The sequence below is a fragment of the Alligator mississippiensis genome, chromosome 1, assembly GCF_030867095.1.
Source record: "Alligator mississippiensis isolate rAllMis1 chromosome 1, rAllMis1, whole genome shotgun sequence".
Classification (NCBI taxonomy): domain Eukaryota; kingdom Metazoa; phylum Chordata; order Crocodylia; family Alligatoridae; genus Alligator; species Alligator mississippiensis.
In genome coordinates, this window is record NC_081824.1 from 459,096,996 (window position 1) to 459,121,468 (window position 24,473).

A 24,473-nucleotide genomic window follows, 5' to 3' on the forward strand; every position below is an offset into this window, starting at 1 on the left:
CAAGCAGATGAAGAACAAGACGTCTAGAGTGGATAGAATCTCATGGAAATCTTCAAACAGGAGAGGAGCCTGTATATCACTGCTTCATGCCTCATCTTGAGGACCTGGAATGAGGAGGAAATCCCAGACTATCTCAGGGACACTATGGTTGTGACAGTCTTCAAGAAAGGAGACCAGTCCAACTGTAGAAACTACAGAGGGTTCACCTTGCTGTCCACCATGGGAAAGATAACTTCAAGAACTCTTCTGAACTGTCTCCTTCCATTTGCTGAAGAGCTCCTTCTGGAATCTCAGTGTTTAGAGCATCAAGAAGCACAACCTAAGTGATCTTCAAAGCTCACCAGCTGCAGGAGAAATATTGGGAACAACATAAGCCTCTCTACATGGCTTTTAACCTCCTTGAAAGCTTTCAACTCTCAGCTGAGAAGTCTTGTGGAGGATCCTTCTGAAGTACAGATGCCAACTGAAATTTGTCACTATTCTCTGCCTGATCCATGAGGGGTATGCAAGTGATGGTTCTCAGTAATGGCTCTATCACAGATCCCTTTGAGGTTAAGCAAAGCTGCACCATTATGCCAATGTTCTTCTCAGTAAATCTTGCTGCAGTGCTACATCTGACCACCAGCAAGCTTCCAGCTGGAGTGGAGCTAAATGGTAAGCTGTTGTACCTCAGCTGACTTGGAGCCAGAACCAAAACAACTCCAGTCTTTAATCATTGAGCTCCAGTATGCTCATGGTACTGTAGTGTGTGCTTATTCGGAAACAGACCTTCAAGCAATCTATCTTTATGAAGGCATGAAAGAAAATAGGACTGACACTTAACCTTCAGAAGACTAAGGTCCTCCACCAACAAGCTCTTAATAAACAGTCTCCAACTCCAGTAATCCAGATCCATGATGAGACTCTGGAGAATGTTCAGTGTTTTCGGTACCATCTTTCACAGAAGGCTAATATCAGTAAAGAAATTCAACATTACCTCAAATGTACAAGTGCAGCCTTTGGGTGCCTAAAGAAACAGGTGTTTCAAGATCACACATTGGATCCAAAACTAATCTCATGGTGTATCAAGCAGTTGTGATCTCCACCTTGCTTTTACCATAGACAACATATAGGAGACATCTAAAGTTGTTGGAGAAGAACCATCAATCCTGTCTGTGGGAAGACGGGTGCACCAGCATTGGCATCCTCCTGCAAGCTAACACCATGAGTTACTGAGGCAGTGATCATGCAACATCAGCTTTGGGCTGGCCATGTCATCTGGATGTCTGACTGAAAACTCCCAAAGCAAGTCTTATTCTCCCAGTTCAGCCAGGGAGTATTCATCAGGTGTATGATCAAGAGGAGGGCAGAGAAAACACTTCAGGAACCTCATCAAGACCAACTTAAATACAACAGTAATGTCAATTAATGGGGAAACCTGTTGCCCAGGACTGCCCCAAGTGGGGGGAGAGTCTGCTGTAGGGATCTCAGTACTTCGAAACCTCACAACAACAACAACCACAACCACAACAAGATGGGAAAGCAGGAGCAGCAGAAACAGCATGTCACAGACCAAATCAAGAATCCAGCACCACCCATCCTATGCAATCATGCATCTGAGCTCCAGCAGAATCTGTCAATTCAAAATAGGCTTTATCAGCCACCTTTGGACACACAGATCAGATAGTCATATGGATGACTCTCATCCTCAACTGCAAGGGATTGCTGAAGGCATAAAAATAGAAGCATGCTATTTAACCAGGAAGGAGAGCAAATAAAAAGGTGCAGAGAGGGCTGAAATGTTCAATGCTGTATTTAGTTCAGCTCTCACAAAATGGTTAATAATGGCTAGATAATCCAATGCAAGCTTAGCGGGGGAGTAGGAGCAGAAGTCAAAATACAGAAGAATGGGTTTAAAGAGTATTTGGTAAGAAGTTGGTCATCGGCATCTGATGAAGTTTATCCCTTAATGCCTTTAGGAACTAACTGAGGTATTTTTGGCAGTGATAAGCTGGATTTTGAAAATGATCTTTGAGATCCCAAAGACTAAAGGAGGACCCCAGGAAAATGGAGCTCAGTGAGCCTAACTTCAGCTCCTAGGAACTACTAAAATTTATTAATGAAACTTGAAGGATAAGGAGTTGATGAGAAACAGCCCAAAGATTTTATATTTATTCCTAATTAATATCTCTGACAAGGTAACTGACCAGATTTTAAGTAAGGGAGAAGCAGTAGACGAGATGTACTTTAGGTGTCCTGTATGATGTCCTCATAAGTAATCTTGGGAAAACTTGATCTATATGAAATTCCCATAAAGTGGATGGATTCAGAGAGCACTTGCCAAATTCTAGAGGGTTTTTTAGGTGTGGTCTTGCCAGGTGGCTAGATAAGTGGTGCTCAAGCTTTGGCCCACAAAACCAGGTAATCCAACCTGTAGGGCTTCCCGTGGGTCTGGAAATTTGGTGGCAGGGGAGCTGTAGCAGTAAAAGGTGATTACTCTTTGAACTGTGGCACTGACTCTTCCAATGCTCCCTTGTGGCTGAACTTGTAGACGTGTGGGGGGAGCCCTGCCATCCAGATAATGCCTCTGTAGCCATATTTGGTGCATGGGGTTGTGCTGCTCTGTTGGATCACATCTGTGCAACCATGCCACATTGGATCAGGCCTGTGTAGCAGTACTGCATGTAGGATCTCATCTGTCATGACAGCCTTACACCAGTTGTCTGGGTTCCAGGTCAGACACAGATTGAGCACCACTGGTCTAGGTCAGTTATTCTCAACCTCAACTTCTAGCATTTTCTGAGTGGTGTGCTACATCTTGGCTTTTACAGGAAACCCTCAGTATTTGTGGGTTCAGCATTCAGTTTCAGATATTCACGAATGCCAAACCTGCGTGTTAAATACACTTTAAACACTTACTGGAGCTCCTCAGGAGCTCTGCACTTGCTACTGCCAAGCTCCTGCTGTCACCGCTGGAGCCATGCCTCCGCCCCCGCAGCCGCCAGGGGCGATGTGTTCATGAATGCAGTGCCCTATTTGTGGATTTTGCTGTCTGCGGGGATCATGGGAACATATCCCCGCGAATGGCAAGGGTCACCTGTATTCATTTTGTGACTACAGAAAAAGAGCAGTTATTTTGTTGTGGTCTTTGTGTTCTTTATAAGAAGTCAGAACGTGTTTTATCCTATGAAATCATGGGAGTGTGTTGAACACTCCATAGTTGTAACATTTTGCAACACCCTTCCAAGGATTTCACAGCACCTTGGTTGAGAATTGCTGGTCTAGATAGGCATTCTTGATTTACCTCCCTGCACTGAGGGAGAAATAGACATGTCCTGAAGTTCTTTCAAAGTTACAGAAAAACCAGGATGACATATAGGAAGGGTGGAGACTGTGAAAGTCGAGATGCATAGTTTGAAGAGAAGCACTGGTTCCAAAGAGAGAAACAAATTGTCAGTATTGCTGATGGTCTTTCCTCCTGTAAAAAAAAAATAAATAAATAAATAAAAAATTGTAGATGTCTAATCAGTGTGAGATGCTGCATGAAGTGGATGGCATTTAGCAAAACCTTTTCTTCAAGTTAAGGGACCATGGCCAAAAAGCCCCCAGGCATAATTCAAGCCTGAGAAGAGCATGTTAGAACTTGGAACATGCCCGGTTACTGGTTGGAGGTCTGTATAGTCCACAGTTGTTCTGACAGTACAAATAATTTTGTGGGTTGAAGTGGGATACCACCTCTTCTTTCCTGAATTTGGCTCCTGGCCAGAACTTGGGTGTGGAATCACCTTGTCCTCTCTTGCTCCTCCCCTAAAAAGGCAATTCATCTGAAAAAGGTAGCACACACAGCAACATGGGAAATGTTATTAGTGATATATGTTCCGATTTTAATCAGCTTTTTTATTAGCTTCTCTTTACTTGTGTTTATTCTCTGTGGCCTACCAATGGTGGGGGGGAAACCCCAGTAACTTGTTTCTAAATATATTTTAGGGTGAAACATTTATAGTTGATTGTTTTAAAAGTTGGTTGTACAACGTGGTGGCTTGTGTTAGGCAAATCTAGGTTCTGTGTTCAGCTTCTGTTTCAGCATCAAACTTACTGCATCCACCAAGTCATTATGTTCCATATTCTTGGCAGAATAAGAAGCCATGTCCCATTGAATTCTGGACTATTGCACCATCCAAATTCAGTTTAAAAAATGAGTCCTGTGACCTTAAGGAAGCTTTGAACAAACAATTGGAAGAAATGTAGGCCAGATAAAACTACTAGGTGGATAGGCAGCTGGCTCAATAGCTGCAAGCAAAGGATAATTGTAAACAGATCCACATTGGAATGGCAGGTGGCTTTGAGTGGAGTCCCACAGGAGTCTGTCCTGGGCCCAGTGCTGTTCAGCATGTTGAGTAATGATTTGGATGCTGGCATAGAAAGCTTCTTTAGCAAGTCGGTAGATTACGAAACTGGAAAGGATTGTGAACATGCTGAAGGATGGGAGCACAATTCAGGAGGCTCTAGACAGATTGGAAAGCTGGGCTGAATCTAACAGAATTAAGTTCAACAATGACAGATTTGAGGTATCGCATTTTGGGAAGAATAATCAAAAATATAAATGCAAAATGAGTGACATCTGACTGGGTGGCAGCATTAGGGAAGATCTCTGGGAGTTTTGGTAGATCACAGACTGAAGATGGGGCTGTGGTGTGATGTAGCCACATGCAAGATAAATGCAGTTTTGGGATGTATTAATAGAAGTAATAGGTGAAAGACCTGAGAGGCAGTAGTGCCTTTCTACTTGCCACTGGTTAGGTCTTATTGGGAATGTTATATGGAGCTTTGGACTTCGGATTTTAAAAGGGAAGTAGAGAAGTTGGAGAAGATCCAGAGGTGGGCCATAAACATGGGTCTTGGAAAGCAAGTCATACAAGGAGAGGCTGAAGGTGATAGCAAGCCTACAAATACTTGAAGGGCTGCCATAGAAAGAGGTGTTTCCCTCTTCTTCCTTGCTGATTGGGACATGAACCAGTGGCTTAAAGGTTGAGGCAAAGTAGGCTTAAACTGAATATCAGGGAAAAACTACTTCTTCCCTGTTTACACATGTACTACACCTGTGCTAAATGTTAGGTTGGGGGGGGGATTGTATTTTTTTTTTTTTTAATTTGTTTGAGGTTTTTGTTTAAGCCTTCCTCACAGGCCTTAAGTGTTGCTTGTAGCCAAGGCTGGAGATTAACAGGGGTGTACCAGTGTTCTTGCTAGTATTTAAAGCTGGAGTTTCCTGCTCCTCTGCTTGGGGTTAGACTGGTTACCATATTTGGGGTCAGGAAGGAATTTTACCCACGTTGTCGGATAGATAGGGACTTGGTGAGCAGGGTTGGTGGGAGTTTTTTGCCTTCTTCGATGGGGGGTGGGGCATGGTGCTCTTCCTGGGAAGTTCTGGAGCATATATTGAGAACCTTTACAGAAGCACGATGTTGCCTGCCATGGTCTGCCTGCTTTACCTGTGGTAGGTTATGGTGTTAGGTCTTGCGTTATCAGGGTTGACCATTTTACTGAAGAATTTAGATATTGGATTGTACAGAATGGCTTGGATAGGAATTGTCCTGCCTCAAGGAGGGGGTTGAGACTAGATGACCTCTGGCAGTCCCTTCCAGCCCTGCCACTCCCTGATTCTGAAGGATTAGTAGTAAAGCTAAGATCAGCAAAGGTGACTTGATACTCTTTACATTGGAAATTAAAAGGAGTAAAGATCCTTCTCATGTCTGTCACTGACCTATATAGTATGTTTGCATGTCTTGAACCTCCCTAATTTGTATCGTAAAGCTTTTTAATGTTTTAACCAGTAGTATGTATACATAGCTATGCTAGCATATGTTGGTTGTAGAGCAGACTTTTGTTTTATTGGTATAGTGATTTTTATATAAACCCTGGTGTAAAACATTATGCTGGCAAAACATGCTTTTACTAGCATAGCTTATTTTGCTCAAGGAAGCAATGTAAGTTGTACCATTTAAATCCCCTCCTAAACTAGGTTTAGGCCTGAAACTTAAGTTTACTGCAGTGTTAACTTGACACTTCTTAACCAAGTCACAAAGTATCAAGGATCTGTTAACAGTTGTCATAGTAGTGCATGCAAATAATCTTAATGTAAATCAAGAATAGCAAATCTGAAGACCCTCATTGAGCAGTCTGGTTGAGGATTCCCAAAAGTAAATAAGCTATTAAATCATGCGGTTTTAGTTTGGGAGGACTAATGTTTTCCTTTCTCATATAAAAAGGAAGGGGAAGAAAACCTTCCCAAAAATGAAAGCAAATAACCAAAAACATAAGACTAAAATTTGATAAAGTCATCCCACAAGAAATATGAGCACATGGTAAGCAATTACTATTTCATATTAAATAAGGTACCTTCATACCTTTCAATATTTACCAGTCTCCTTAAATAAAGACATGGGAAAGCAGATCTGATTCTTACTTTGCCTATTAAATATTAAGTTTGAGATTTGGGTATTGTACTCTTCAAGGGCTTATTAAACTTTGTTTTCCAGGCACATGAGGCACTTCCTCAATTTAGTATGCACCCCAGCTCATGGAACAGTATACATAAACAACAACAAAAAACAAAACCCAAGAAACCTTCATTTGTCCTTTAGATGGAGAGCTTTCTTTTACTACTACTTGGGTATCAAAATTTCACCAGTTCTGGAAATCCATTGCAGTGTCTCAAATCACCTGCATCATTGGGGGAGAAGGGTATAGCATTAGATCAGGGGTTGGCAGCAGTTTTGGGCAAAGTACCCAAAATGCCCAGAACCTCCATTTGTAAGGTGTTGGTGTGTCTGGCAGATGGCAGAGAAGCCACAAGGGGGCCCAACGCTTGTTGTGGCAGTGCAGCCCCAGCCCCCTCCCAAGGCATGAGTCCCAAGCAAAATGTCTTTGCTTACCATGCATGCCAGGGGTTGTTTTACCCCTGAGTTAAATTTACTGAGATTAGAGAAAGATTTGTATTCAGGCAAAACATATGTAATATGCATCATAGCCTGTCTTGATACCTGCAAATAAAGATACCTTGTAGCAATTACACAAGGTTAACTAAGAATTATCATTTTACTTTTTTTTTTTTTTTTAAACCTGCATCTTCTGTGGAATCCTCCTGGCAGATGGCCTATCTAATATTAGCTCCTATATCCAGCCTTTAATTTGTTCTTTCTTTGCTGTCTGTAACATAACAGCCTTTCAGCTTTGTCTCCATGTGAACTTCATTTTGGAAAGGGATTTCCTGAATGTACCCTCTTTATAAGTTGTCAGTTTTGACTAGTTGAGATTCAGACATTTGGATTGTATTCCTTGTGTTGGATTGTTTCAGTTTCCTAATTCTGTACTTACAAGATGTGTATCAATAAGTATCTTCCCAATCTTGTGTATTTAGACATGAACAAGCATGACTGCTCCAGAGAAGGAAGTAGGCTTTGGCTTTGCTCTAGCTAAATTACCATGCTCATGTATGTTAATTATTTGGGTTGAAGATGCTAATTGGAATCTAACTCCGCTTGACATCTGAGTTGGAGGAGATACATATCACACTTTCTAGCACTTTAGTATTGTTTTTATCAGGTATGAAACATAGGCTGACTCTGATCTAGCTGGTGCTGTATTCACTTTTATTTTGATAGGTTTCAAACAGGTGACTTATGCAGTGATATTTTAGAAGTTTGTCAAACCTACTAGTGTCTGAATGTTAAAGTTGTTTGCTATGCATCATTCCTAAGTGAAAACCCTTTTACAAGGACCCTTTCTTTTTTTTTTTTTTTAAACCACGACTTCTATAACTTGTTCAAATAAAATCAGATTCTTTCATCTTGGATGAACAGTGTTGCTTAATTTTCTAGTGTATGCATAATAACAATGTTATTCAGATACTGCCAAAAGCATCACATGTTCAGTAATAGAAATCAACTATAACAAATATATCAAACATGCTGATGGGGAAACTTTACCATTCAGATGGACTGCACTAAACTATCTTTGTAAGACATATATATGGTAGTACCCATTGTGCACAGTCCCCCTAAGCATGGTTCCTTTTAAGTCATGGTGAGCCACTACATTGAAAACATTTTTTACTTCCTCTTCACTCCCACAGCTGAATTGTACCTTTCTTTCCCATCCAAACATCACTGAACAAGGCAGAGTGCAAGGGAGCTACCTGATCCCTGTCCCCCCAGACTTGAATTTGTCCCCTTCTCACCACTACAGCAGGAAAAACGAGACGAACCTCCAATAACTAGATTATACAATTGGAAAGTTGTAAAAAACTTATGTTTTCCATTATATAATATCTAACTGTTGAGGAGGTTATCTTGTAACCAGGGTCATCTCCTATTTGAGTAAATATGGTGGTCCAAAAGATTTGGGCAAGGCTGTTAAATCTCTCTTCCAGAATATTGGTTTTTGGAATAATTATATACAAGTCCTAAATCAGCTGAAATCTGGCTGCCCAGGTGAAGGGCTTGTCAAACAGACAAGGTAGAACCTCTACTCTTCATCTAAATAGTCACTATCAACAATTTAGGTTGAAAAATCTCTTCCCATGGTACCTTATAGAACCACTTTCCCTGGTACTCAAGCCATCTGGCCTTCTTCCAGTTTGTCCCCATTCTTTCTTTCTCTAGTGGGCAGGCCCAAAACTGGACACAGTACTCCACATCTGGAATACTATCCAGTTTTGACCCCCCCACTACAGAAAGGATGTAGACAAATTGGAGAGTCCAGTGGAGAGCAGTGGAAATGTTGAGGCAGCTGGGGGGACATGTCTTCTTAGGAGAGACTGAGGGAATTGGGCTTATTTGGTTTAGAAAAGAGACTGAGGTGGGATTTGGTAGCAACTTTCAACTACCTGCCCTGGGTTCCAAAGAGGATGGAGCTGGACTGTTCTCAGTGGTAGCAGATGACAGAACAAGGAATGACTGTCTCAAGTTGCAGCAAAGTAAGTTTAGGTTGGATATTGGGGGGGGAAGGTGGGGAAATGTTCTCACTAGGAGGGTGGTGAAGGGCTGGAAGAAGTTACCCAGTGAGGTGTAGGAATTTTCAGTCTTGGAGGTTTTTAAGGCCCATCTTGACAAAGCCATGGCTAGAATGATCTAGTTGGGGCTGGTCCTGCTTTGAGCAGGGGGTTGGACTAGATGTGACCTCTTGAGGTACCTTCCAACCCTAACTTTCTATTACCTGAAGCTACTCTGGTAGGTCTTCTATTCTTACCTTGAACAGAAGCAGAAAAGTGAGTTGGAATGGATTAATTTTTAATACTTTCCTGAAAAGTTTCATTAAGTGGGCCACAGAAAAACCCAGTCACTCCTTTACAAGGATGAGATACAGCTTCAATCCAATTTTTAAATGTCATTTAAGCTGATAGTATAACTTCAAATTTGCAAGATGGAGCATTCAAAAAATGCCAAACTCAAAACCGACTATAAGGCTTTAACTTGGCCACTTTGCATGTTACAATACACTTTTAAATTGCTTAATCTTTCTCTTCTTCCTGGATGTTAGCTTAATTAATTATGCATAATCCAGCAATCAGTATTGTGGAGGATCCTTCTGTTTCCCTGCAGTTTTGGCCAAGTCCTGTTTTTTCACCATAAATATATTATTCTATATCCATGTGAAGGGGAATGAAATCTTGTTGACACATGTTGCTAATAAAATGTGGATATATTTTTTTAAACTTTAAGAATTAGCGCACATGAGTTACTTTTGGTGGCTGGGGGGGGGGGGTTTGGCAAGGGAAGGGAGTTAAATCTCAGTTTTTAGAAGTACAAAAAAACAGGGCTGAAAAGGACCTAAACAACGTAGTCAAACCACTTGCTCAAGGCAGAACCTTATTGGTCTAAACCAGTGGTGCTCAACTTCTTTGCCCAGCGGGCCTTTCTGTCCACAGGCCAGATCCAACTGGTGGTCCTGATCCAGTGCCAAGGCAGGTGTGGCAGAGGACAGTCCTGCCTTAATCCAGCTGCATGGGCAGAAGAGAGCTTGGCCTGTCCCCAACTAAGTCCTACAGGAGGGGTGAAAGGGCATGGCTGCTCAGGGGGAGGAGTCATGGCCCAGTCCCAACATGGCTTGTGGAGAGAAGGTGGTATGGCTTGGCTCCAACCCAGGTATAGAAGAAAGCAGGTGTGCACCAGGCCTCACTCCAGCCAGGCAGGAGGAAGGGGCATGGCCCTGCTCTGACCGGCCATGAGGGGCTTGGAAATTTGGCAGTGGCAAAAGGTGGAAGTTTTAAATGCCACTGCTCCCCTGCCATTCTTCCCCTGCCTCCAAATTTTACTTACCTGTGTGGAAGGTCACAGGTTGAACATCCCTGGTCTAAAGTTTAAACCATCCAAGAAACATTTCCTAACCTGTAGTTACCAACCTCTTCTAGGTAACTTGTTCCAGTGCTTGTAATTAGCTATTAAGAAGACCTTTGCTAATTAAAATCTCATTTTGTTGTAGTTTAGATCTATTACAGCTGTTCTTCCAAGTGGATGTGAGAATCATCGCTATTCTAATATTTATGGCTAGTCTAGAGAAGACAGGGTATTTCATAATAAATAATCCCAGTTCTTCTGACCTCTGATGCATCCTAAAAGGAGAGCTGGGCGGGGGGGGGGGGGGGGGGTTTCTTTTGGCATTGGGGAAGTATGCAGAACAATCTCTTTAAAAACATTTTCTTGTCCCAAAGCTGTTGCAGGTTTAGGTCAAATTTACTCAATTATGTGGAGAGAGGGATTGACAAGTAGATTCACAAAACTGAAGGAAGTGTTAATGTTCCCTTTATCCAGTAACTTCTAGAGTGCTTATCCAGCATAGGGGAGGAAGAGTTTAAGACCCTTCTAGTGGGAGATGCAGTATGCTAGGCCTTTTTAACTTGCCTGAATCAAGATTTTTCTGCTGGCACTGCTGAGACCCCATATATACGGCAGAAAGCAGGGGATTCACAAACCTGGTAGCTACAATTCTTGTTTAAGAGGTGGGACATCTGCTTTTCAATGCCTGCTGCCACATGCTCAATTTGTACCAAGTATAAAAGTGTCAAAAGAAGGAAGAGGTACTCCATGCTGGAATACCTTTTTCTGGGAGATGGGGGTAGGGTTTGTAGTCAGTGAGGCAGAGAAGGATGTAATTGCTTTCCCAGGTTGTGATTGAGGGCTCTACCTTTTGAGCAGTGGAAGGATAAGAAGACATTTAACGTTTTAACACACCACCATATTGAGGATCCCATCCTTAACTTTCTTTGCCTCTAACAAAATGTAATGAGATGGAAACATTTTGTGTTGAATGGACTGTTTTCTGTACAGCAAAATAACCTTTGTTTCATTCTTTTTTTAATGAAGAGAAACCATTTTTAATTTGGTTTGATTTTTTTTTTTAAACCTTTTTGGTTTGACAGATGAACAAGTAAAGCAATGACTTGCACAGTCCTGCCTAAAAGGGAAACATTAGAATTGGTGATGAAGAATTGAAAAAGACCTTTTAAAATGGAAATACCAAGTAGGTTTGTCTTGATTCTAGATACTGGTGTGTGCTTGGCTTCTCATGGCCCATCACAACTTTTTCCTTGTGTAACTTGAATATACTTCTTGATAATGTTCACCTTTCTTTCCAGATCATTAGACACTAATTCATATGTTGCTAAATGCTTTATTGAATACACATGTTCCTTCTAATGGACTTGCATATGCTGGCACAGTTTCATAGGAGCAATTACCAGAGCTGTTTAGCTAATCATTTGTTACAGTTCCCTTTTTAGATATAAAAGGGGATCAAGAGCTCTCTCTCGTGTTTTGGACTCGGGGTTGAAGTACATGGATCGTATAATTTGGTTCCAAAGAATGTCTTGTACAACATGGAATAGAACTGTGACCTTCCATATTTATATGAAACCCTTTTTGAAAGTATAGAGGATAAAGACAAACAGCTTTTCTTTTCAAGGCCAAGAAACCACTTCAAATCAGTAACTTGCCTTTTTCATACTGCTGGAATGTTATCAATTTTTCTTATTCAAGACTCTTACTTCATATGACTTCTTGAGAATATGGCAGACAAGTTGCAAACATAGCATTTGTACTGAGCTGGTCACTTGGTTTTAATGCCCAAAACTATGCATGATACTTGTGAAGCGTTTCACCAAAATGACTTGAATTTTATTAACATGTGATTGGGCTAAGAACATGATAATAAAATGTTAGAGTTTAGGAGAGGGGTAATGCTGAAGATAGTTTGGCCATTTGCTGAGTCAAGTAATTACTTTTTTCCCTCTTAATTACAGAATATTGAAGTGTCTTTCCTTTGGAAGCTGCTGTTCAGAATTCTGTTTGAATAGTTAAGTGGGGCTTATTGCTTGCATACATCTTTTGTAGAATTACTTATACAATTCTGCTGTCACCATCCTGTTTGTGGAGGAAGCTTGGTTGGACCAGCATTTAAATATTTGTGGAAGACTTATTAACTCTTTTTTTGCCCAACATATGTGAATTTATTTATCATAAATGCAGCATCTTTTTTTTTTCTCCAGCTGTGTGTTTAACAGTTCATTGGTAACTTACTTGAAATGTGTTGTCAATGACTCTGGGCAGGCATTGTTTCCCCAAGGAGTTGCTTCTTTCTCAAGAGAAACCACAAGTGTATAGAAGGTCATAATTGTTCTCCCAGAGTAAAAGTGCCCACTCTGGTAGAAAAATAAGTGGGGAACATCTTGAGTGAAGTGGTTCCTGGGAGAATCTCTCTCAGGAGACCAAGCATCTGTACAGGCAGGGGTTCAAAACAAATTGCAGAATAGTTCTCTGGTAGCCCAGTGTGCTTTGCTTGCTCTCCATCTCCCCCTCCCACAGGGCCAGGGAAAGTAAGAGTCAATCCCAGTCAAGCAGGGAGCAGAATAGGTCCTGTGAGTGTTTTTTTGGGCTGGAGGAGCCCAACACTGAGACACACTTTGGGGGCATGTTCTGCTCCTTGCTTTAAGTTGCTCAGGGTTCACTCAAGATGAGACTAACCAGAATCAGCCAATCCCCTTCCCCCTCCCTGCAGATAACCCCAGCCCTGATAGCAGCACAAGGGTGTGGGAAGTGTGGGTCCCTGCCCAGTTGCAGCTGGGCTGGAACAGTGCAGAGTTGGGGGAGGGGGGCTATGCAGGGGATGGGTGCAGACCTGCCCCCTCCCTTCCTTTAATGTGTGTGGCAACCTGGAGGATCCCTGTTGGGACTGCAGCACTGCTCTTCCAGGATCTGTTGAAGCCTGGCCCCAGGGAGGGGGCATTTTGAGCTGCAGTTCCTCCAGCATGTGGTCCCTTGAAATGAGCCAGTCAGTGTTGACCTCTGCCTTTGCTTATGTCACTTGCTGGGCCGAAAAAGAAGCCTGCAAAGGTCTGAGATGCATGCTCTAGGGACCTCTGGCAGCCCAGGGCCAGCACTGCAGGCTCTTTTCTTTGCTTGAACTTTGCACAGGTAGATATTGCCTAGGAAAACAAACCTGGGAGAGTTCTCCTTGGTGGCTTTGAGTGTGTGTCAGCAGCCAGTGTCTCGGTACTGGAGACAGTGCTAAATGTAAAAGTCACATAATTTGTTTACAAATATCTGGTTGGTCTAATAAAATATCATCTCTTCTACAACTGTTGATTCCTCCATACCACCTTGAACTTCTGGTATGTGTTACCTGTCTAATTTAAGCATGTTCAAATGCTTTGCATCTTCCATCTCAAATCCCACTCCCCCATATTCTTTATCAGTGAAATTCTTAAAATGCTGAACTTGTCGTCATTTTCCAGAGCAAAAGATGGATATCAGACACAGGTTTGACTATCCTAATGCCAAAAAGGCTGGCTTGAAGGGCAGGTAGTCTTTCCTAGAACACCAGTGCTTTCAAAGACTAGTAAGAAAGAAAATAAAATATACCAGCCAAACAATGTCCATATTGGATTAATTCACTGTGAGTGTCAGATGTGTTTGGCAAGAGCAGTTGTAAATTGAACTGGATAGTAAAATGTAAATGTCTATGCCAGTAGTGATCAACCTTTTTCAGCTGTTGGACCACATAGGCAATGCCCAGTCACTTGGCAGGCTGCATCTGGTGCCTGGAACAGTTTTATGGTGGGACCTCATCTGGCTTTGTGGGGCAGTGGGGAGAAGGGGAGGCAGCCCAACCCACTATTAATGACTACCATTCCTCTGCCACCAAATTTCCTGACCCATTGGGAGCTCCACAGGCTGGATGTTGCTTGCAGACTGGATGTTGAGTCCCCCATATCTATGCAGTGCAATTAAACTATAAGCAGAAACCTGGGCTAATTGTTGTGGCATAAGTTAGTTGGGCTACTTCTAGTACTCTGTGGCCTAGTCAAGTTCTCATCCTTAAAGTCAGTTGTAAGTGGCTGTTTACAAAGAATACAGCTTTTGACCCTGTTTCTGTCCATACGTGTCCCAACCTCCAACTATATTTAATACCATGCATTGAAGAACAGTTTGGTTTTAATGGTTTTTGGGCATGTCTGAGAAGTATGTTAGTTTTTAAGACTAGTGAAACCCAAACTAAAGCTGAAGAAGTGATATAAGATGGGTAATTTCTCTGAAACTTCATTTGGCATCTCAGGCTCTGCCTATATGTAGAAATTGACTGATACAGTTATTGCAAAATAAGCTGCTCATAGTAGTTTTTGATTTGGAGATAAGTTCTGAAATGAAAATTACTTTGTTTGGGAGAGGACTAATTATTTCAGAATAAAATCCTCTTAGTCAAGTGGCAATATTTGGGATTTGAGCTGGGCCCAACACCTAAATAACTTATTCTTCAGCAGTTATGCTGGTCAAATTTCCCATGCAGGCAGCATCTCTTTTCCCCTGTTCTGAATCTTGCTCTGAAATGTTGTTCTCTTTTTCAACTTTCATACCTGCTAAGAAACTATAAGCCTTGGACTTCAAAAAGGTTCAGGTGCACACCCTTACTAATTGATGCAAAAGTCGTGGATTTAAACTAGTGAATATATTTCTCATCTGTTTTGATATTGTGTGCCTCTTGAAGGATACCTATGCTGAAGCTACATGATACATGTGTTTTTGTTTTTTCATAGGCATAGACGTTAGGGCTGGAAGGGACCTTGTAAGATCATTGGGTCCAGCCCCCTGCCCAAGGGGCAGGAAGTCAGCTAGGTTCAAAGGATCCCAGCAAGATAAGCATCCAAATCTTTTCTTGAAAGAGTCCAGAGTAGGAGTTTGCACCACCTTCTACAGGGAGTCTGTTCCAGGCCTTGTGGGCTTGGACAGTAAAGAAGTTTTTCCTTATGTCCAGCCTAAAACAGTGTTGGAGGAGTTTGACTGTTGGACCTTGTCATCCCTTGGGTTGCTCTGGTATACAGGTGCTCCCCCAGATCCTGATGCATACCTCTTATGTACTTATAGGCTGCCACCAAGTCACCCCTGAGCCTGCGCTTGTCCTGGCTGAAGAGTCCCATAGCTCGCAGACTCTCCTCATAAGTCTCTTGCTGTCTGAGCATTCATGTGGCTCTCCTTTGGACTCTTTCAAGCTCCTCCAAATCCTGTTTGAATTGTGGATCCCAGAATTGGATGCAGTACAACTGAGGCCTCTTTTGGTCATGGTGCTAGCAAGTGTAGTACTGCTGAGCCTATAAGCGTGGTGTAAGTTTTTATTCCCGAGGTGGAGCACCTTGTCTTCCTGTTTTGAATGCCATCAGGCTTTCATCCGCCCACCTTGCAAGCCTATTGAGGTCAGCCTGGATTGCCAGCCTATCCTAAAGTGTGGATGCTCTTCCCCAAAGTGAGTTGATGATACCAAACTTAGCCAATCCGCCTCTGACACCAGTGTCCAGATTGTTTATGAACACGCTACAGAGTACAGGTCTGAGAATGGAGCCTTGGGGGACTCCACTAGTCACTGAGTGCCATGTTGATTCAGTTCCATCAACTACTACTCTGGGTCCAACCTCGGAGCCAGTTCCCCAGCCATTGGACTGTGGAACAGTCAAGGCCAGTCACCCAATTTTTTTCCATGAAGACATCATGGGACATCAGGTCAAAGGCTTTTTTTTTTTTTTTTTTTAAAGGTTAAAATAAATTCTATCAACTTCTTCCCTTTTGTCCAGGTGATATGTCACCTGGTCATAAAAGGAAATTAGGTTGGTTAGGTAAGACCTACCCCCAACAAACCTGTGCTAGCTATCCCTCAGAATGTTGCCTTCTGTTTGCCTGTCAAGAATGGGTTCTTTAATTTTTTCCAAAAATCTTCCCAGGGTTTGAGGTTAAACTAGTTGGCCTGTAGTTTCCTGGGTTGTCTTTCCTCCCTTTTTTGAAGATGGGCACCACAATGGCCTTCTTCCAATCTTCAGGTACTTTGCCCAAGTGCCAGAAGTTCTTGAATATCCTTGCCAGTGGCTGTGCTATGATGTCTGCTACTTCCTTTAGCACTCTCTTGGGTGCAATCTATCTGGAGCAACTGATTTGTGGGGGTCCAGCCTCTCAAGATACTCTCATAAGATCCATGCTAATGGTTGGCACACATTCGCCCTCACCCTGGTTGTCCTGCATCGTGTTAAGCAGGGCGGTCCCTTTTGGGCTGGTAAAACAACACGAAGTAATCATTAAACAGATTGGCTTTTTCCTGGGTGTTGGTAGTCAGCTGCCCCAGCTGGTTTAGCAGGGGCCCAATGTTACCCTTTGTTTTTTCTTTTTTTTGTTTTCATAAATCTGTGGCCCCCCCTCCCCCCATGTAATTCCTTTTGATCTCCTTGGGAATAGTCAGATGTGGGGGAAATTTCAGCATGCTAGCTTAGAGAGAGCTCTCTCTCTTTCTCCCCTATATATATAATATGCTGCTTGTGAATAAGATGATTGTGCAGAGAGCAGGCTGTTGCTAAAACACTGGAAATACTTGGCACATAGAAGGGATATTAGGAGTATCATAAGTTTTGTTTAAATAAAAAAAGGGGGGGGGGCTTCATGAGCATACAGTGTTAGTGCTGTCCTTTCTGAGTAGATGGCCTAGCATAGGAGTTCTTTACCACCTCCTTATGTGGACACTTAAAGTAAGCATCTGCATGGAGAAGCGCATGTCTGTGGTATGTATTGTACTTCAAATCTTCATCTGAGATGATTTTTTTTTTTTTTCAGTAGTTTCATTGTGTTAGACACTTATCCTTGCTTAGGCACTTGTTTTTCAATTTCATTACTGTTGTCCCCTATCATTAGTCCTAATAACTATGTGCTTACATTAAATATAAAGGACTGCTGAAGAACAGGTATGGCTTCTTCCAAGTGGGGAGCATGACTTAAGTTTCACATTCCTATCCATTATTATGCAAGTGACACTTCTTTCATCAGAATCACTTCTACCCTGTACAGCCACACAAAGTATGCTACTAAATTATACCAGCATAATTAAAAGCTGTGTGAGCCCCATAACATGACTGTAGACATGCTTTATATTGGCATCACCTTTGAGTAAAATAGTACATTGCTGATTAGAATTCTTGCACTGATATAAACAGCATGTGGATAAGCATCATATATATTGCACTGCATGCCTTAATTATGTACCTATGCAGGGAACTCTTGTTAAGGGCTTGTAAAGTGAGGCTACTTAAGTTGTTTTTCTGAAGTATTATATCAAAACCATCCAGCAAGTAAAATGTGTTTGTAGTTAACCACGTGTACTGATATTTGCCTTCCCAGGAGTCATTTTTAACCGTGGTTGGTCCCAGGTTATTTTTCTCCTGGAGTAGAAGGAAAAAAGCCTGAATATCTGCACACTTGTTGCTGCTCTCCCAGGAGAAATCACTTTCCCAGGGAAAACTGAACGTGTATTTGAGACGGAAGATAGTACTGAGGCTTGATGTCTGCGTTCTCTTCTTCCACCTCCTTCCCCCCCAGGTGCTGATTCTGCTATGTTTTAAGGGCTCTGTAACTATCTGGAACCTTTTTTTCAGAATTTAGTTCTATAGATCACCTCTGAGTCCTCGTTCCTGGTGCAGGATCCCACTCTGCATTAGAACAGAGTGCTTCACTGGACACTTAATACTCTCCAAAACTTTCCCAAATGACAGTAGTGTAAAATTTGATTCCTGGCATTTTAACTGATGTACTCCTAACTAATCGGTGTGATGTAATGCTAGAGGACCACCAGAGGCTGCAGACTTGGGGAAAACCAGAGTTGATTCCCACTTGATAGGAGGGTGAGCCTCCTCCAAAAAAGCCTGTTGGCTTCTGTGAGTCATTGTGAATTGGAGTTACCAGTCAGAAGGGCAGAGGGGGGACACCTTTTTAAGAGACCCTCCAAGAAAAAGATGGGAATGATGGAGCCCTTAATAGTTCCAGGCAATAGAAATTTAAGTTGTCTCCCCTCCTCCTAAAAGCTTGCAAGGATTCTCCTTGGTGACTTTCCTCCTTGCACATTACTAGTGACATCTCTATGCTCCCCCCTACCCATCACTTATTAATAGTGTTGCTAATATTGTTATTACCTGTCTCTAATAGATTTAGTTCTCTGGAATCAAAATTCATTCTCTTGCCTAAGCCCTCTTAGGATGACATTCTGTTCCCACTTGATCATCTAAGTGGCCATTAGGATTGATGGCCACTAGAGGACCAAATGTGGGATGAAATGTCACTCCTAATGCACATACCTTAGAGGAAGCATGCATTTTCATCAGGCTTATTTAAAAAAGTAGAAAAATCAAGTATTTGCACCCAAAATAAAAACACTGGTACTTAACTGCCCAGAAGTGAAGAGTTACCATTTTTAGATTTTTTTCTTAGACTCCTGTATCTAGCAGTGTGATACCTTGGTACAGTATGTGGTAGTTTTGTTCCACACAAACTGGAGTAAGTAGCAGATGATTGTGTCCCTAGTCTCGGTCTTTAACAGCAGGCATTTGTGTGATCAGGGTTAACAAGCAAGAGCTGCTTGAGCTGGCTGGGTCTTCCTAAACTCGCAGCTTACTGCTTTTGCTATGATCTGCTGTTTTTGCCCTCTGCTCTTTTTACAACTATTAGAACAATAAATGCTCCTCCAAACCAGGTACAGCTATTGCAGTTAGCTCTCCAAATACTTGATTTGACTTATGCAAATATTTTTAAAGCCTTGATTGAAATATCCTTCAGTCCACATCCAAGACTGTGTAGACATATTAAGGCATGGAGTATATCTGAACTCAGTGATTGGCTGTGTGCGGGTAGAAGTTAGCACTTGAGAATTTTTATGCACATATGAGTTCAACATGCCTTAAACTCATTTCTTGGTAACGCTGACATTTTTACTTAAGATTATTTACTTTTTCCCCTTGTATTGATAAAATCACTTCCTCCTATTCCCTGGGGTAGATTTGTGTGTTTTGTACTTTATTCTCCCCCATGTGTTCTTTCCTCTTCCCCTCCTCTCCCTCCATTCATTCATTCATTCATATGTCTTGCACACAAGAGCACATTTACCTCTGTAAGGGAAGAGGTTCTGCTGGGTCACAGAGCCTGCTTTCTCTCCCAGGAGTGAAATGGGCTTTGAAGTCGTGAAGGACCTTTAGAAAATTTTAAAGAGAAAAAGGCCTCCAGCATAAAATACAAGCCTAGAATGAGAGAGATGATGATTTTCTAGAAGTTTGTTTGTTTGTATTGTTGTATGATGCAGTCTTAATTCTCCCTGGCTGCTAGGAAAAACCTCGCATCTAAGAATTGTTTGGCTGACTAAGCTTTCTTACATTCATGTTAAGTCTCTCACTGTTAATTGACTACCTATTATGCCTGCATTTATGTGAGTTCATACTACCATATGGTATGTGATTGTCAGGTGGTATGAATCAATCAGGTTTGTGCAAGGATAGTGTTTAAATGGGAAGACCTGAAGATGTGAAGTGTGATTCAGTAGAGCTCTGTTCTGAGTCATGCCCAAGTATGTTTTAGCTTGTTCTGTTGTTGGACAATGCTGTCTTTTTAAACACAACTTAAAACTGAGATCATGATGGCTTTGTGTTTTAATTTGAAGACTTCATTGCAAGAGCAGGGTTGCTAGTCTTCATTGCAATAATTTCAGATATGGCATCTCTTCCTCCAGCAAACTTATTTGCAAAGGCCTTTTCCTGTTCCAAAGAAGTGTTCTCTTGCATTTCTGTGGTGGTAGCATACCTGTCTAAGGAGCCTGTATTTGATCTTGAGGAGGAACTGATCTGTTCCCGTTCTCTTTTTGCTCCTTCTGCCCCCACAAATAATTTGAAATCCTTTAGAATAAAAGACAGTTTTATATACCTGCTATAAGCCGTATTTTAAGGCACTCTGGAGGTCTTTGCATTGGACAGCAAAGACATTTTAAATTATGCTGTTTTTATTTTTATGGCTTAATGTAGGCTGGGGAAGTCAAAAAGCAGACTGGGTACTGGCAAATATTACAGTGGAGCTTATAGAAGTCCTGGCTTCATGGAGATGTGGCTACAGCCTTCAGTTAAATTATTTTGGAGCATTTAAAAAGCTATTGGGTCTATAATATATTGGGTCTATTGGTTTATAAAATAAACCTGTAGGCTTAATTGGGTCATCCTCCTTTTATAATGAAATGTTAGCAGCTTTTCATCATGTTTCTTTCGTGTAGCTACTTTAGTTGCTTCTTTGGTGCTTGATACCATGGGACTTGATTTGTGCAAAGCTTGAGTTTCCTGTGCCGGAGGTATTGGATTCTAGAAGATAATGGTTAAAGCTACATCTATTAACAACCTGTTTGTCTTAATTACATTCGGCTGACTTCATGCCTATGATTGCAGTATCATATTGTTTCGCTTAAAACATCCATAGAAGCAGAACTGAGTGTAGGACGGTGCTGAGTATTTAATTACTGCTTTGTTGTAGGAAACTAAACCTGTACCAGCATCAGTGTACTCCTTCCTTCCCAGTTGTGCAAGTCTAGTACTGGTGCTTAGAAAGATGCATTGGGAAAAGCGTAGTGATTCAGAACATTTTTATGCCATAATTGCAAAGCATCAGACTTCTTTCTCTGATATTCTTCCATTGAAATCTTAGTTCTAACATCCTATTAGAATATAAGCAAAATACTGTGGGAGAACACTATTGGCCTTCTAATGTTCTGTGTCAGGAATTGGCAGCCTCTGGCCTGCAGGCTGGATCCAGCCCGTGGAACCTTTTGACATGGTCAGTGGGTTCCCCTTGCTGCCATAGGGCAGAGCACTGGCTGCCAGCACTCTCCCCATGCTCCCCTGGGGGAGCAGTGCCAATGCCACTTGTGCTGTGCTGTGGATTGGGTTGGCCCAGCCTGCGGCCTTCAAAGTTTGCAGACTGCTACTCGGTAAGTTATAAGTAGGGAGTAAAACATTGCTTTAAAATAAAACATTGTGAATAGGGAAGTGGGGGTGGCAGGGAAGAAGAAGGTGGGTTTTTTATTGCACCTTCTTGAGTAAGTACTAATAGTATTTCAATTGAAAAGTTAGCAGAGAGAAGGCTTAAGATTTAATATCAAAACTCTGTAATAGGGTTCAGTAAACACTTTATTGGAAATCCTGGTTCTTTGGTGGTATGGCTATTAGTTTTGTGAAAGTGATTCAATCAATGCACTAGTGATTGTGTGACTTCTATTCCTTGTCTTAATATTTTGGGTTTTGTCAGTTTTTTTTATCAGTTGTGACCTTTAAGACATTTGGGACCCTAGAAGTGCAGGTTTCATAATTTCTTTATACCTTTTTTGACCAAGGTAAATGTTTTAAGTGTAAAACTTTATAGTCATCAGTTCAAATTGTAGTGTGGTGTTCAAGACAGTCTGATGTCTTAATGGCTATGGGCAGAAGTTGCACACACTGGTATAAGCAATCAGAAACCAGTTCAAATCTGTTAAACAGAAATTCACTGCACATAATGCAGTTCCAAATGGCTGAAACTGGTTTAAGATAAATCTGGATGGATGTAGTATCAGACTTAACTGATTTAGATTAAATTTAGTTTATTGAACTTCTGTCCCAGTTCCCCTCCAGATTCAAGTTAACTCAGTCCCCCAGCATCCCAGGATGCTTTGCACCTGCCCTCCTTGCAGGGTGGGTGGGCTAGCTTTGGCCCAAGCTGTCTGTTCTGGTTGAGTAGGGAAGTATGCTGCTTAGGCCACCGCAGGCATATAGCTGCATTTCCAAAATCAAAAGTGAATGTCTGTTCACTTGCTTATTGGTTGAATCCATGCAGCTTGGACTAAGTGGCAAAGGCTGAATCAGTTCAGCCTCCAGCTTTTTGACTGTCTGTACTTGGCCAGTATGATGGACTAAAAATACATCTAGAAAAGATTTTTTGTAACTTTTTAATATAGACAGGTTTTCCTAAAGAATTTCTAGGCTTTTTTGAAATTTTTAAACTTGCATAATGGAGAGAGAAACTAATGTTATTAAGTACATGGGTGAAGTTGACAGTTTTAGCAAATGCAAAATTTTAAAGCTAGTTGTTTATTTTTCAAGAATTATGTGGATGGAGTTTTACACTTAGAGACCTTAAGTCCAATGAGGGACTGTGCATCTCAATGACAAAAATACTAGTTACATTCCATTAAAAAAATTAAGAAATTAATTAAGAAAAAGTGCTTTAATGAATATCTAATGAACAGATAGTAATACCCTGTCTCTCTACAAAAAAATTTGTCCTTTAAATTTAGAGAGAAGCAGTCACAGATTTTTACATGTTCATTCCATCTTCCTTATGCACATATATATAAAACAGCCTTCTGGCTAAAGAACTCGTGTACATCTTGACTTACCTACCCTCAAAGCCCTCTAGTTTGGTTGATTTTTTTTTTGTCTTAATTTTCAGTCTGAGACTAAGATACCGCACAGATGTTTAAACCACCACCCCCAAAAAAGAAAACTGTAATAAACAACCATGGAAAAGCTCTCTAAAATGTGTTTCATTGTTGCTTTGTGCTTTAAAGCAAGATTCAGAAAAGCTGGGAAGTAAATGGCACCTTCTCCTTCCCCCCCCCCCCCCCAAAACCCATGTACAAATTCCATAGGCTTGTATGAAAAGTGAAGAGGTGCTCACAGCATTGGTTGTCTGCAGCTGGTCCATGGTTGAGATGAGGCTCTGCCTGGCCAGGACTGGGCTCTGGGGGCCTCCAGCAACCCCCACCTGAACCCATCTCACCCTGCACACCTGATCTGCTGTGCAGGGCCACAGCCCACAGGGTTCCCCATAGATCTGTGGGGAGCCCTGCAGATACCATTGGGCCAGGGGGGCAGATCAGACCTGCAGGCCAAGGGTTGAGCACCCCTGACTTCAGGGGAATTGCTTTTAGTTGGGAAATGGGGTCACTGGCATGTGTGATAAGGAGAATATGCTGAGATTTTGAAAAATACTATTACTGGCTTGGGGATACTCTAATATTACAATAAAATGTAAGATAGAGCACTTCTACTGAGCCCAACACCCCCCCCCCCCCCCAAAAAAAAAAAACAACAACCAAAAACCAAACATAAAAACCCCAAACCTAAAAAACCTCACCTCCTGTATCTTCCAGACCATACTGGTGTATAGCATCATTCCAGCCCTACTACATTGCTATGCAAGACTTTCCGTATCCAGATTCCTAGTTCTTTGGCTTTTGTCATTAACCCAAAGTTACTGTTACATGACTCTTCAGCAATCTTTGTGAATACTATAGATTGTTTTAGTTTCTAGAAGATGGATATTTGTGACCAAATTGATAGCAGTTAATATTTAATTGGTCTTCTAACAGTATAAGTAAGGGCAAAAGAAGGAAGGGCTTGGAAGGTGAGTAACCATATTAATCATAAAGCTTCTTTTTACAATAAGGTTGAGGTATAAGAAAAGTAGCATGGAAAAGCTTGCTCTGCTTTATTCATAGTGTATATATTCTTGAGCAGATCTCCAATTCACTTTACTTCTAATGCACAACTTTTATATTGCCTTCTGTGTATATTCTGTGCATGAAATGAGATTTTCCAGTGACTAAAATATGCAGCTCATGAGTTCTCAGTGGGCCATAACATTTTAAAAAAAATGAAATTGGAAGTGTACATTTCCATCTTCCATTCTGTAGACTGAGCCTGTATGAAACTTCCTGTAGCACTAAATGAAATATTAAAATAGCAAACCATCCTCTGTGTATTACAGACTTAATCCAGTGCACAAATGAGATGAACGTGAATATTCCACAGCTGGCAGACAGCTTGTTTGAAAGAACTACAAACAGTAGCTGGGTGGTAGTCTTCAAGTCTCTCATCACAACTCATCATTTAATGGTGTACGGAAATGAGGTAATGCATATATATTTAAGTAATAAAACCTTTCTTGAGAATAATTTTGACACGGTGATTTAGAGTTCTAAAGACTCAAACTACTTTTGTATAATGCATTTCTCTCTACTCAGAACTTAAAAGGTCCTTTGATACCAAAGCAGCCAGAACATAAATATATTTTTAGGTGGACATGATACTTTATTATCAATTTCTGTGTAGAAACGGATCCTATTTTATTGGAACA

At 41.4% G+C, this 24,473-nt stretch overlaps 1 protein-coding gene across 10 annotated transcripts in view; it reads left to right on the top strand.

Moving 5' to 3' along the window:
* Window positions 1–24,473, top strand: part of PICALM (phosphatidylinositol binding clathrin assembly protein) — a 101,191-nt gene that overhangs the window by 22,160 nt on the left and 54,558 nt on the right. For all 10 annotated transcript variants that reach the window (XM_059721934.1, XM_059721893.1, XM_019488268.2 and 7 more), the window contains exon 2: window positions 24,105–24,247. In XM_059721934.1, the coding sequence (XP_059577917.1) occupies window positions 24,105–24,247 (143 nt within the window). The remainder of the gene's footprint in view (window positions 1–24,104; window positions 24,248–24,473) is intronic.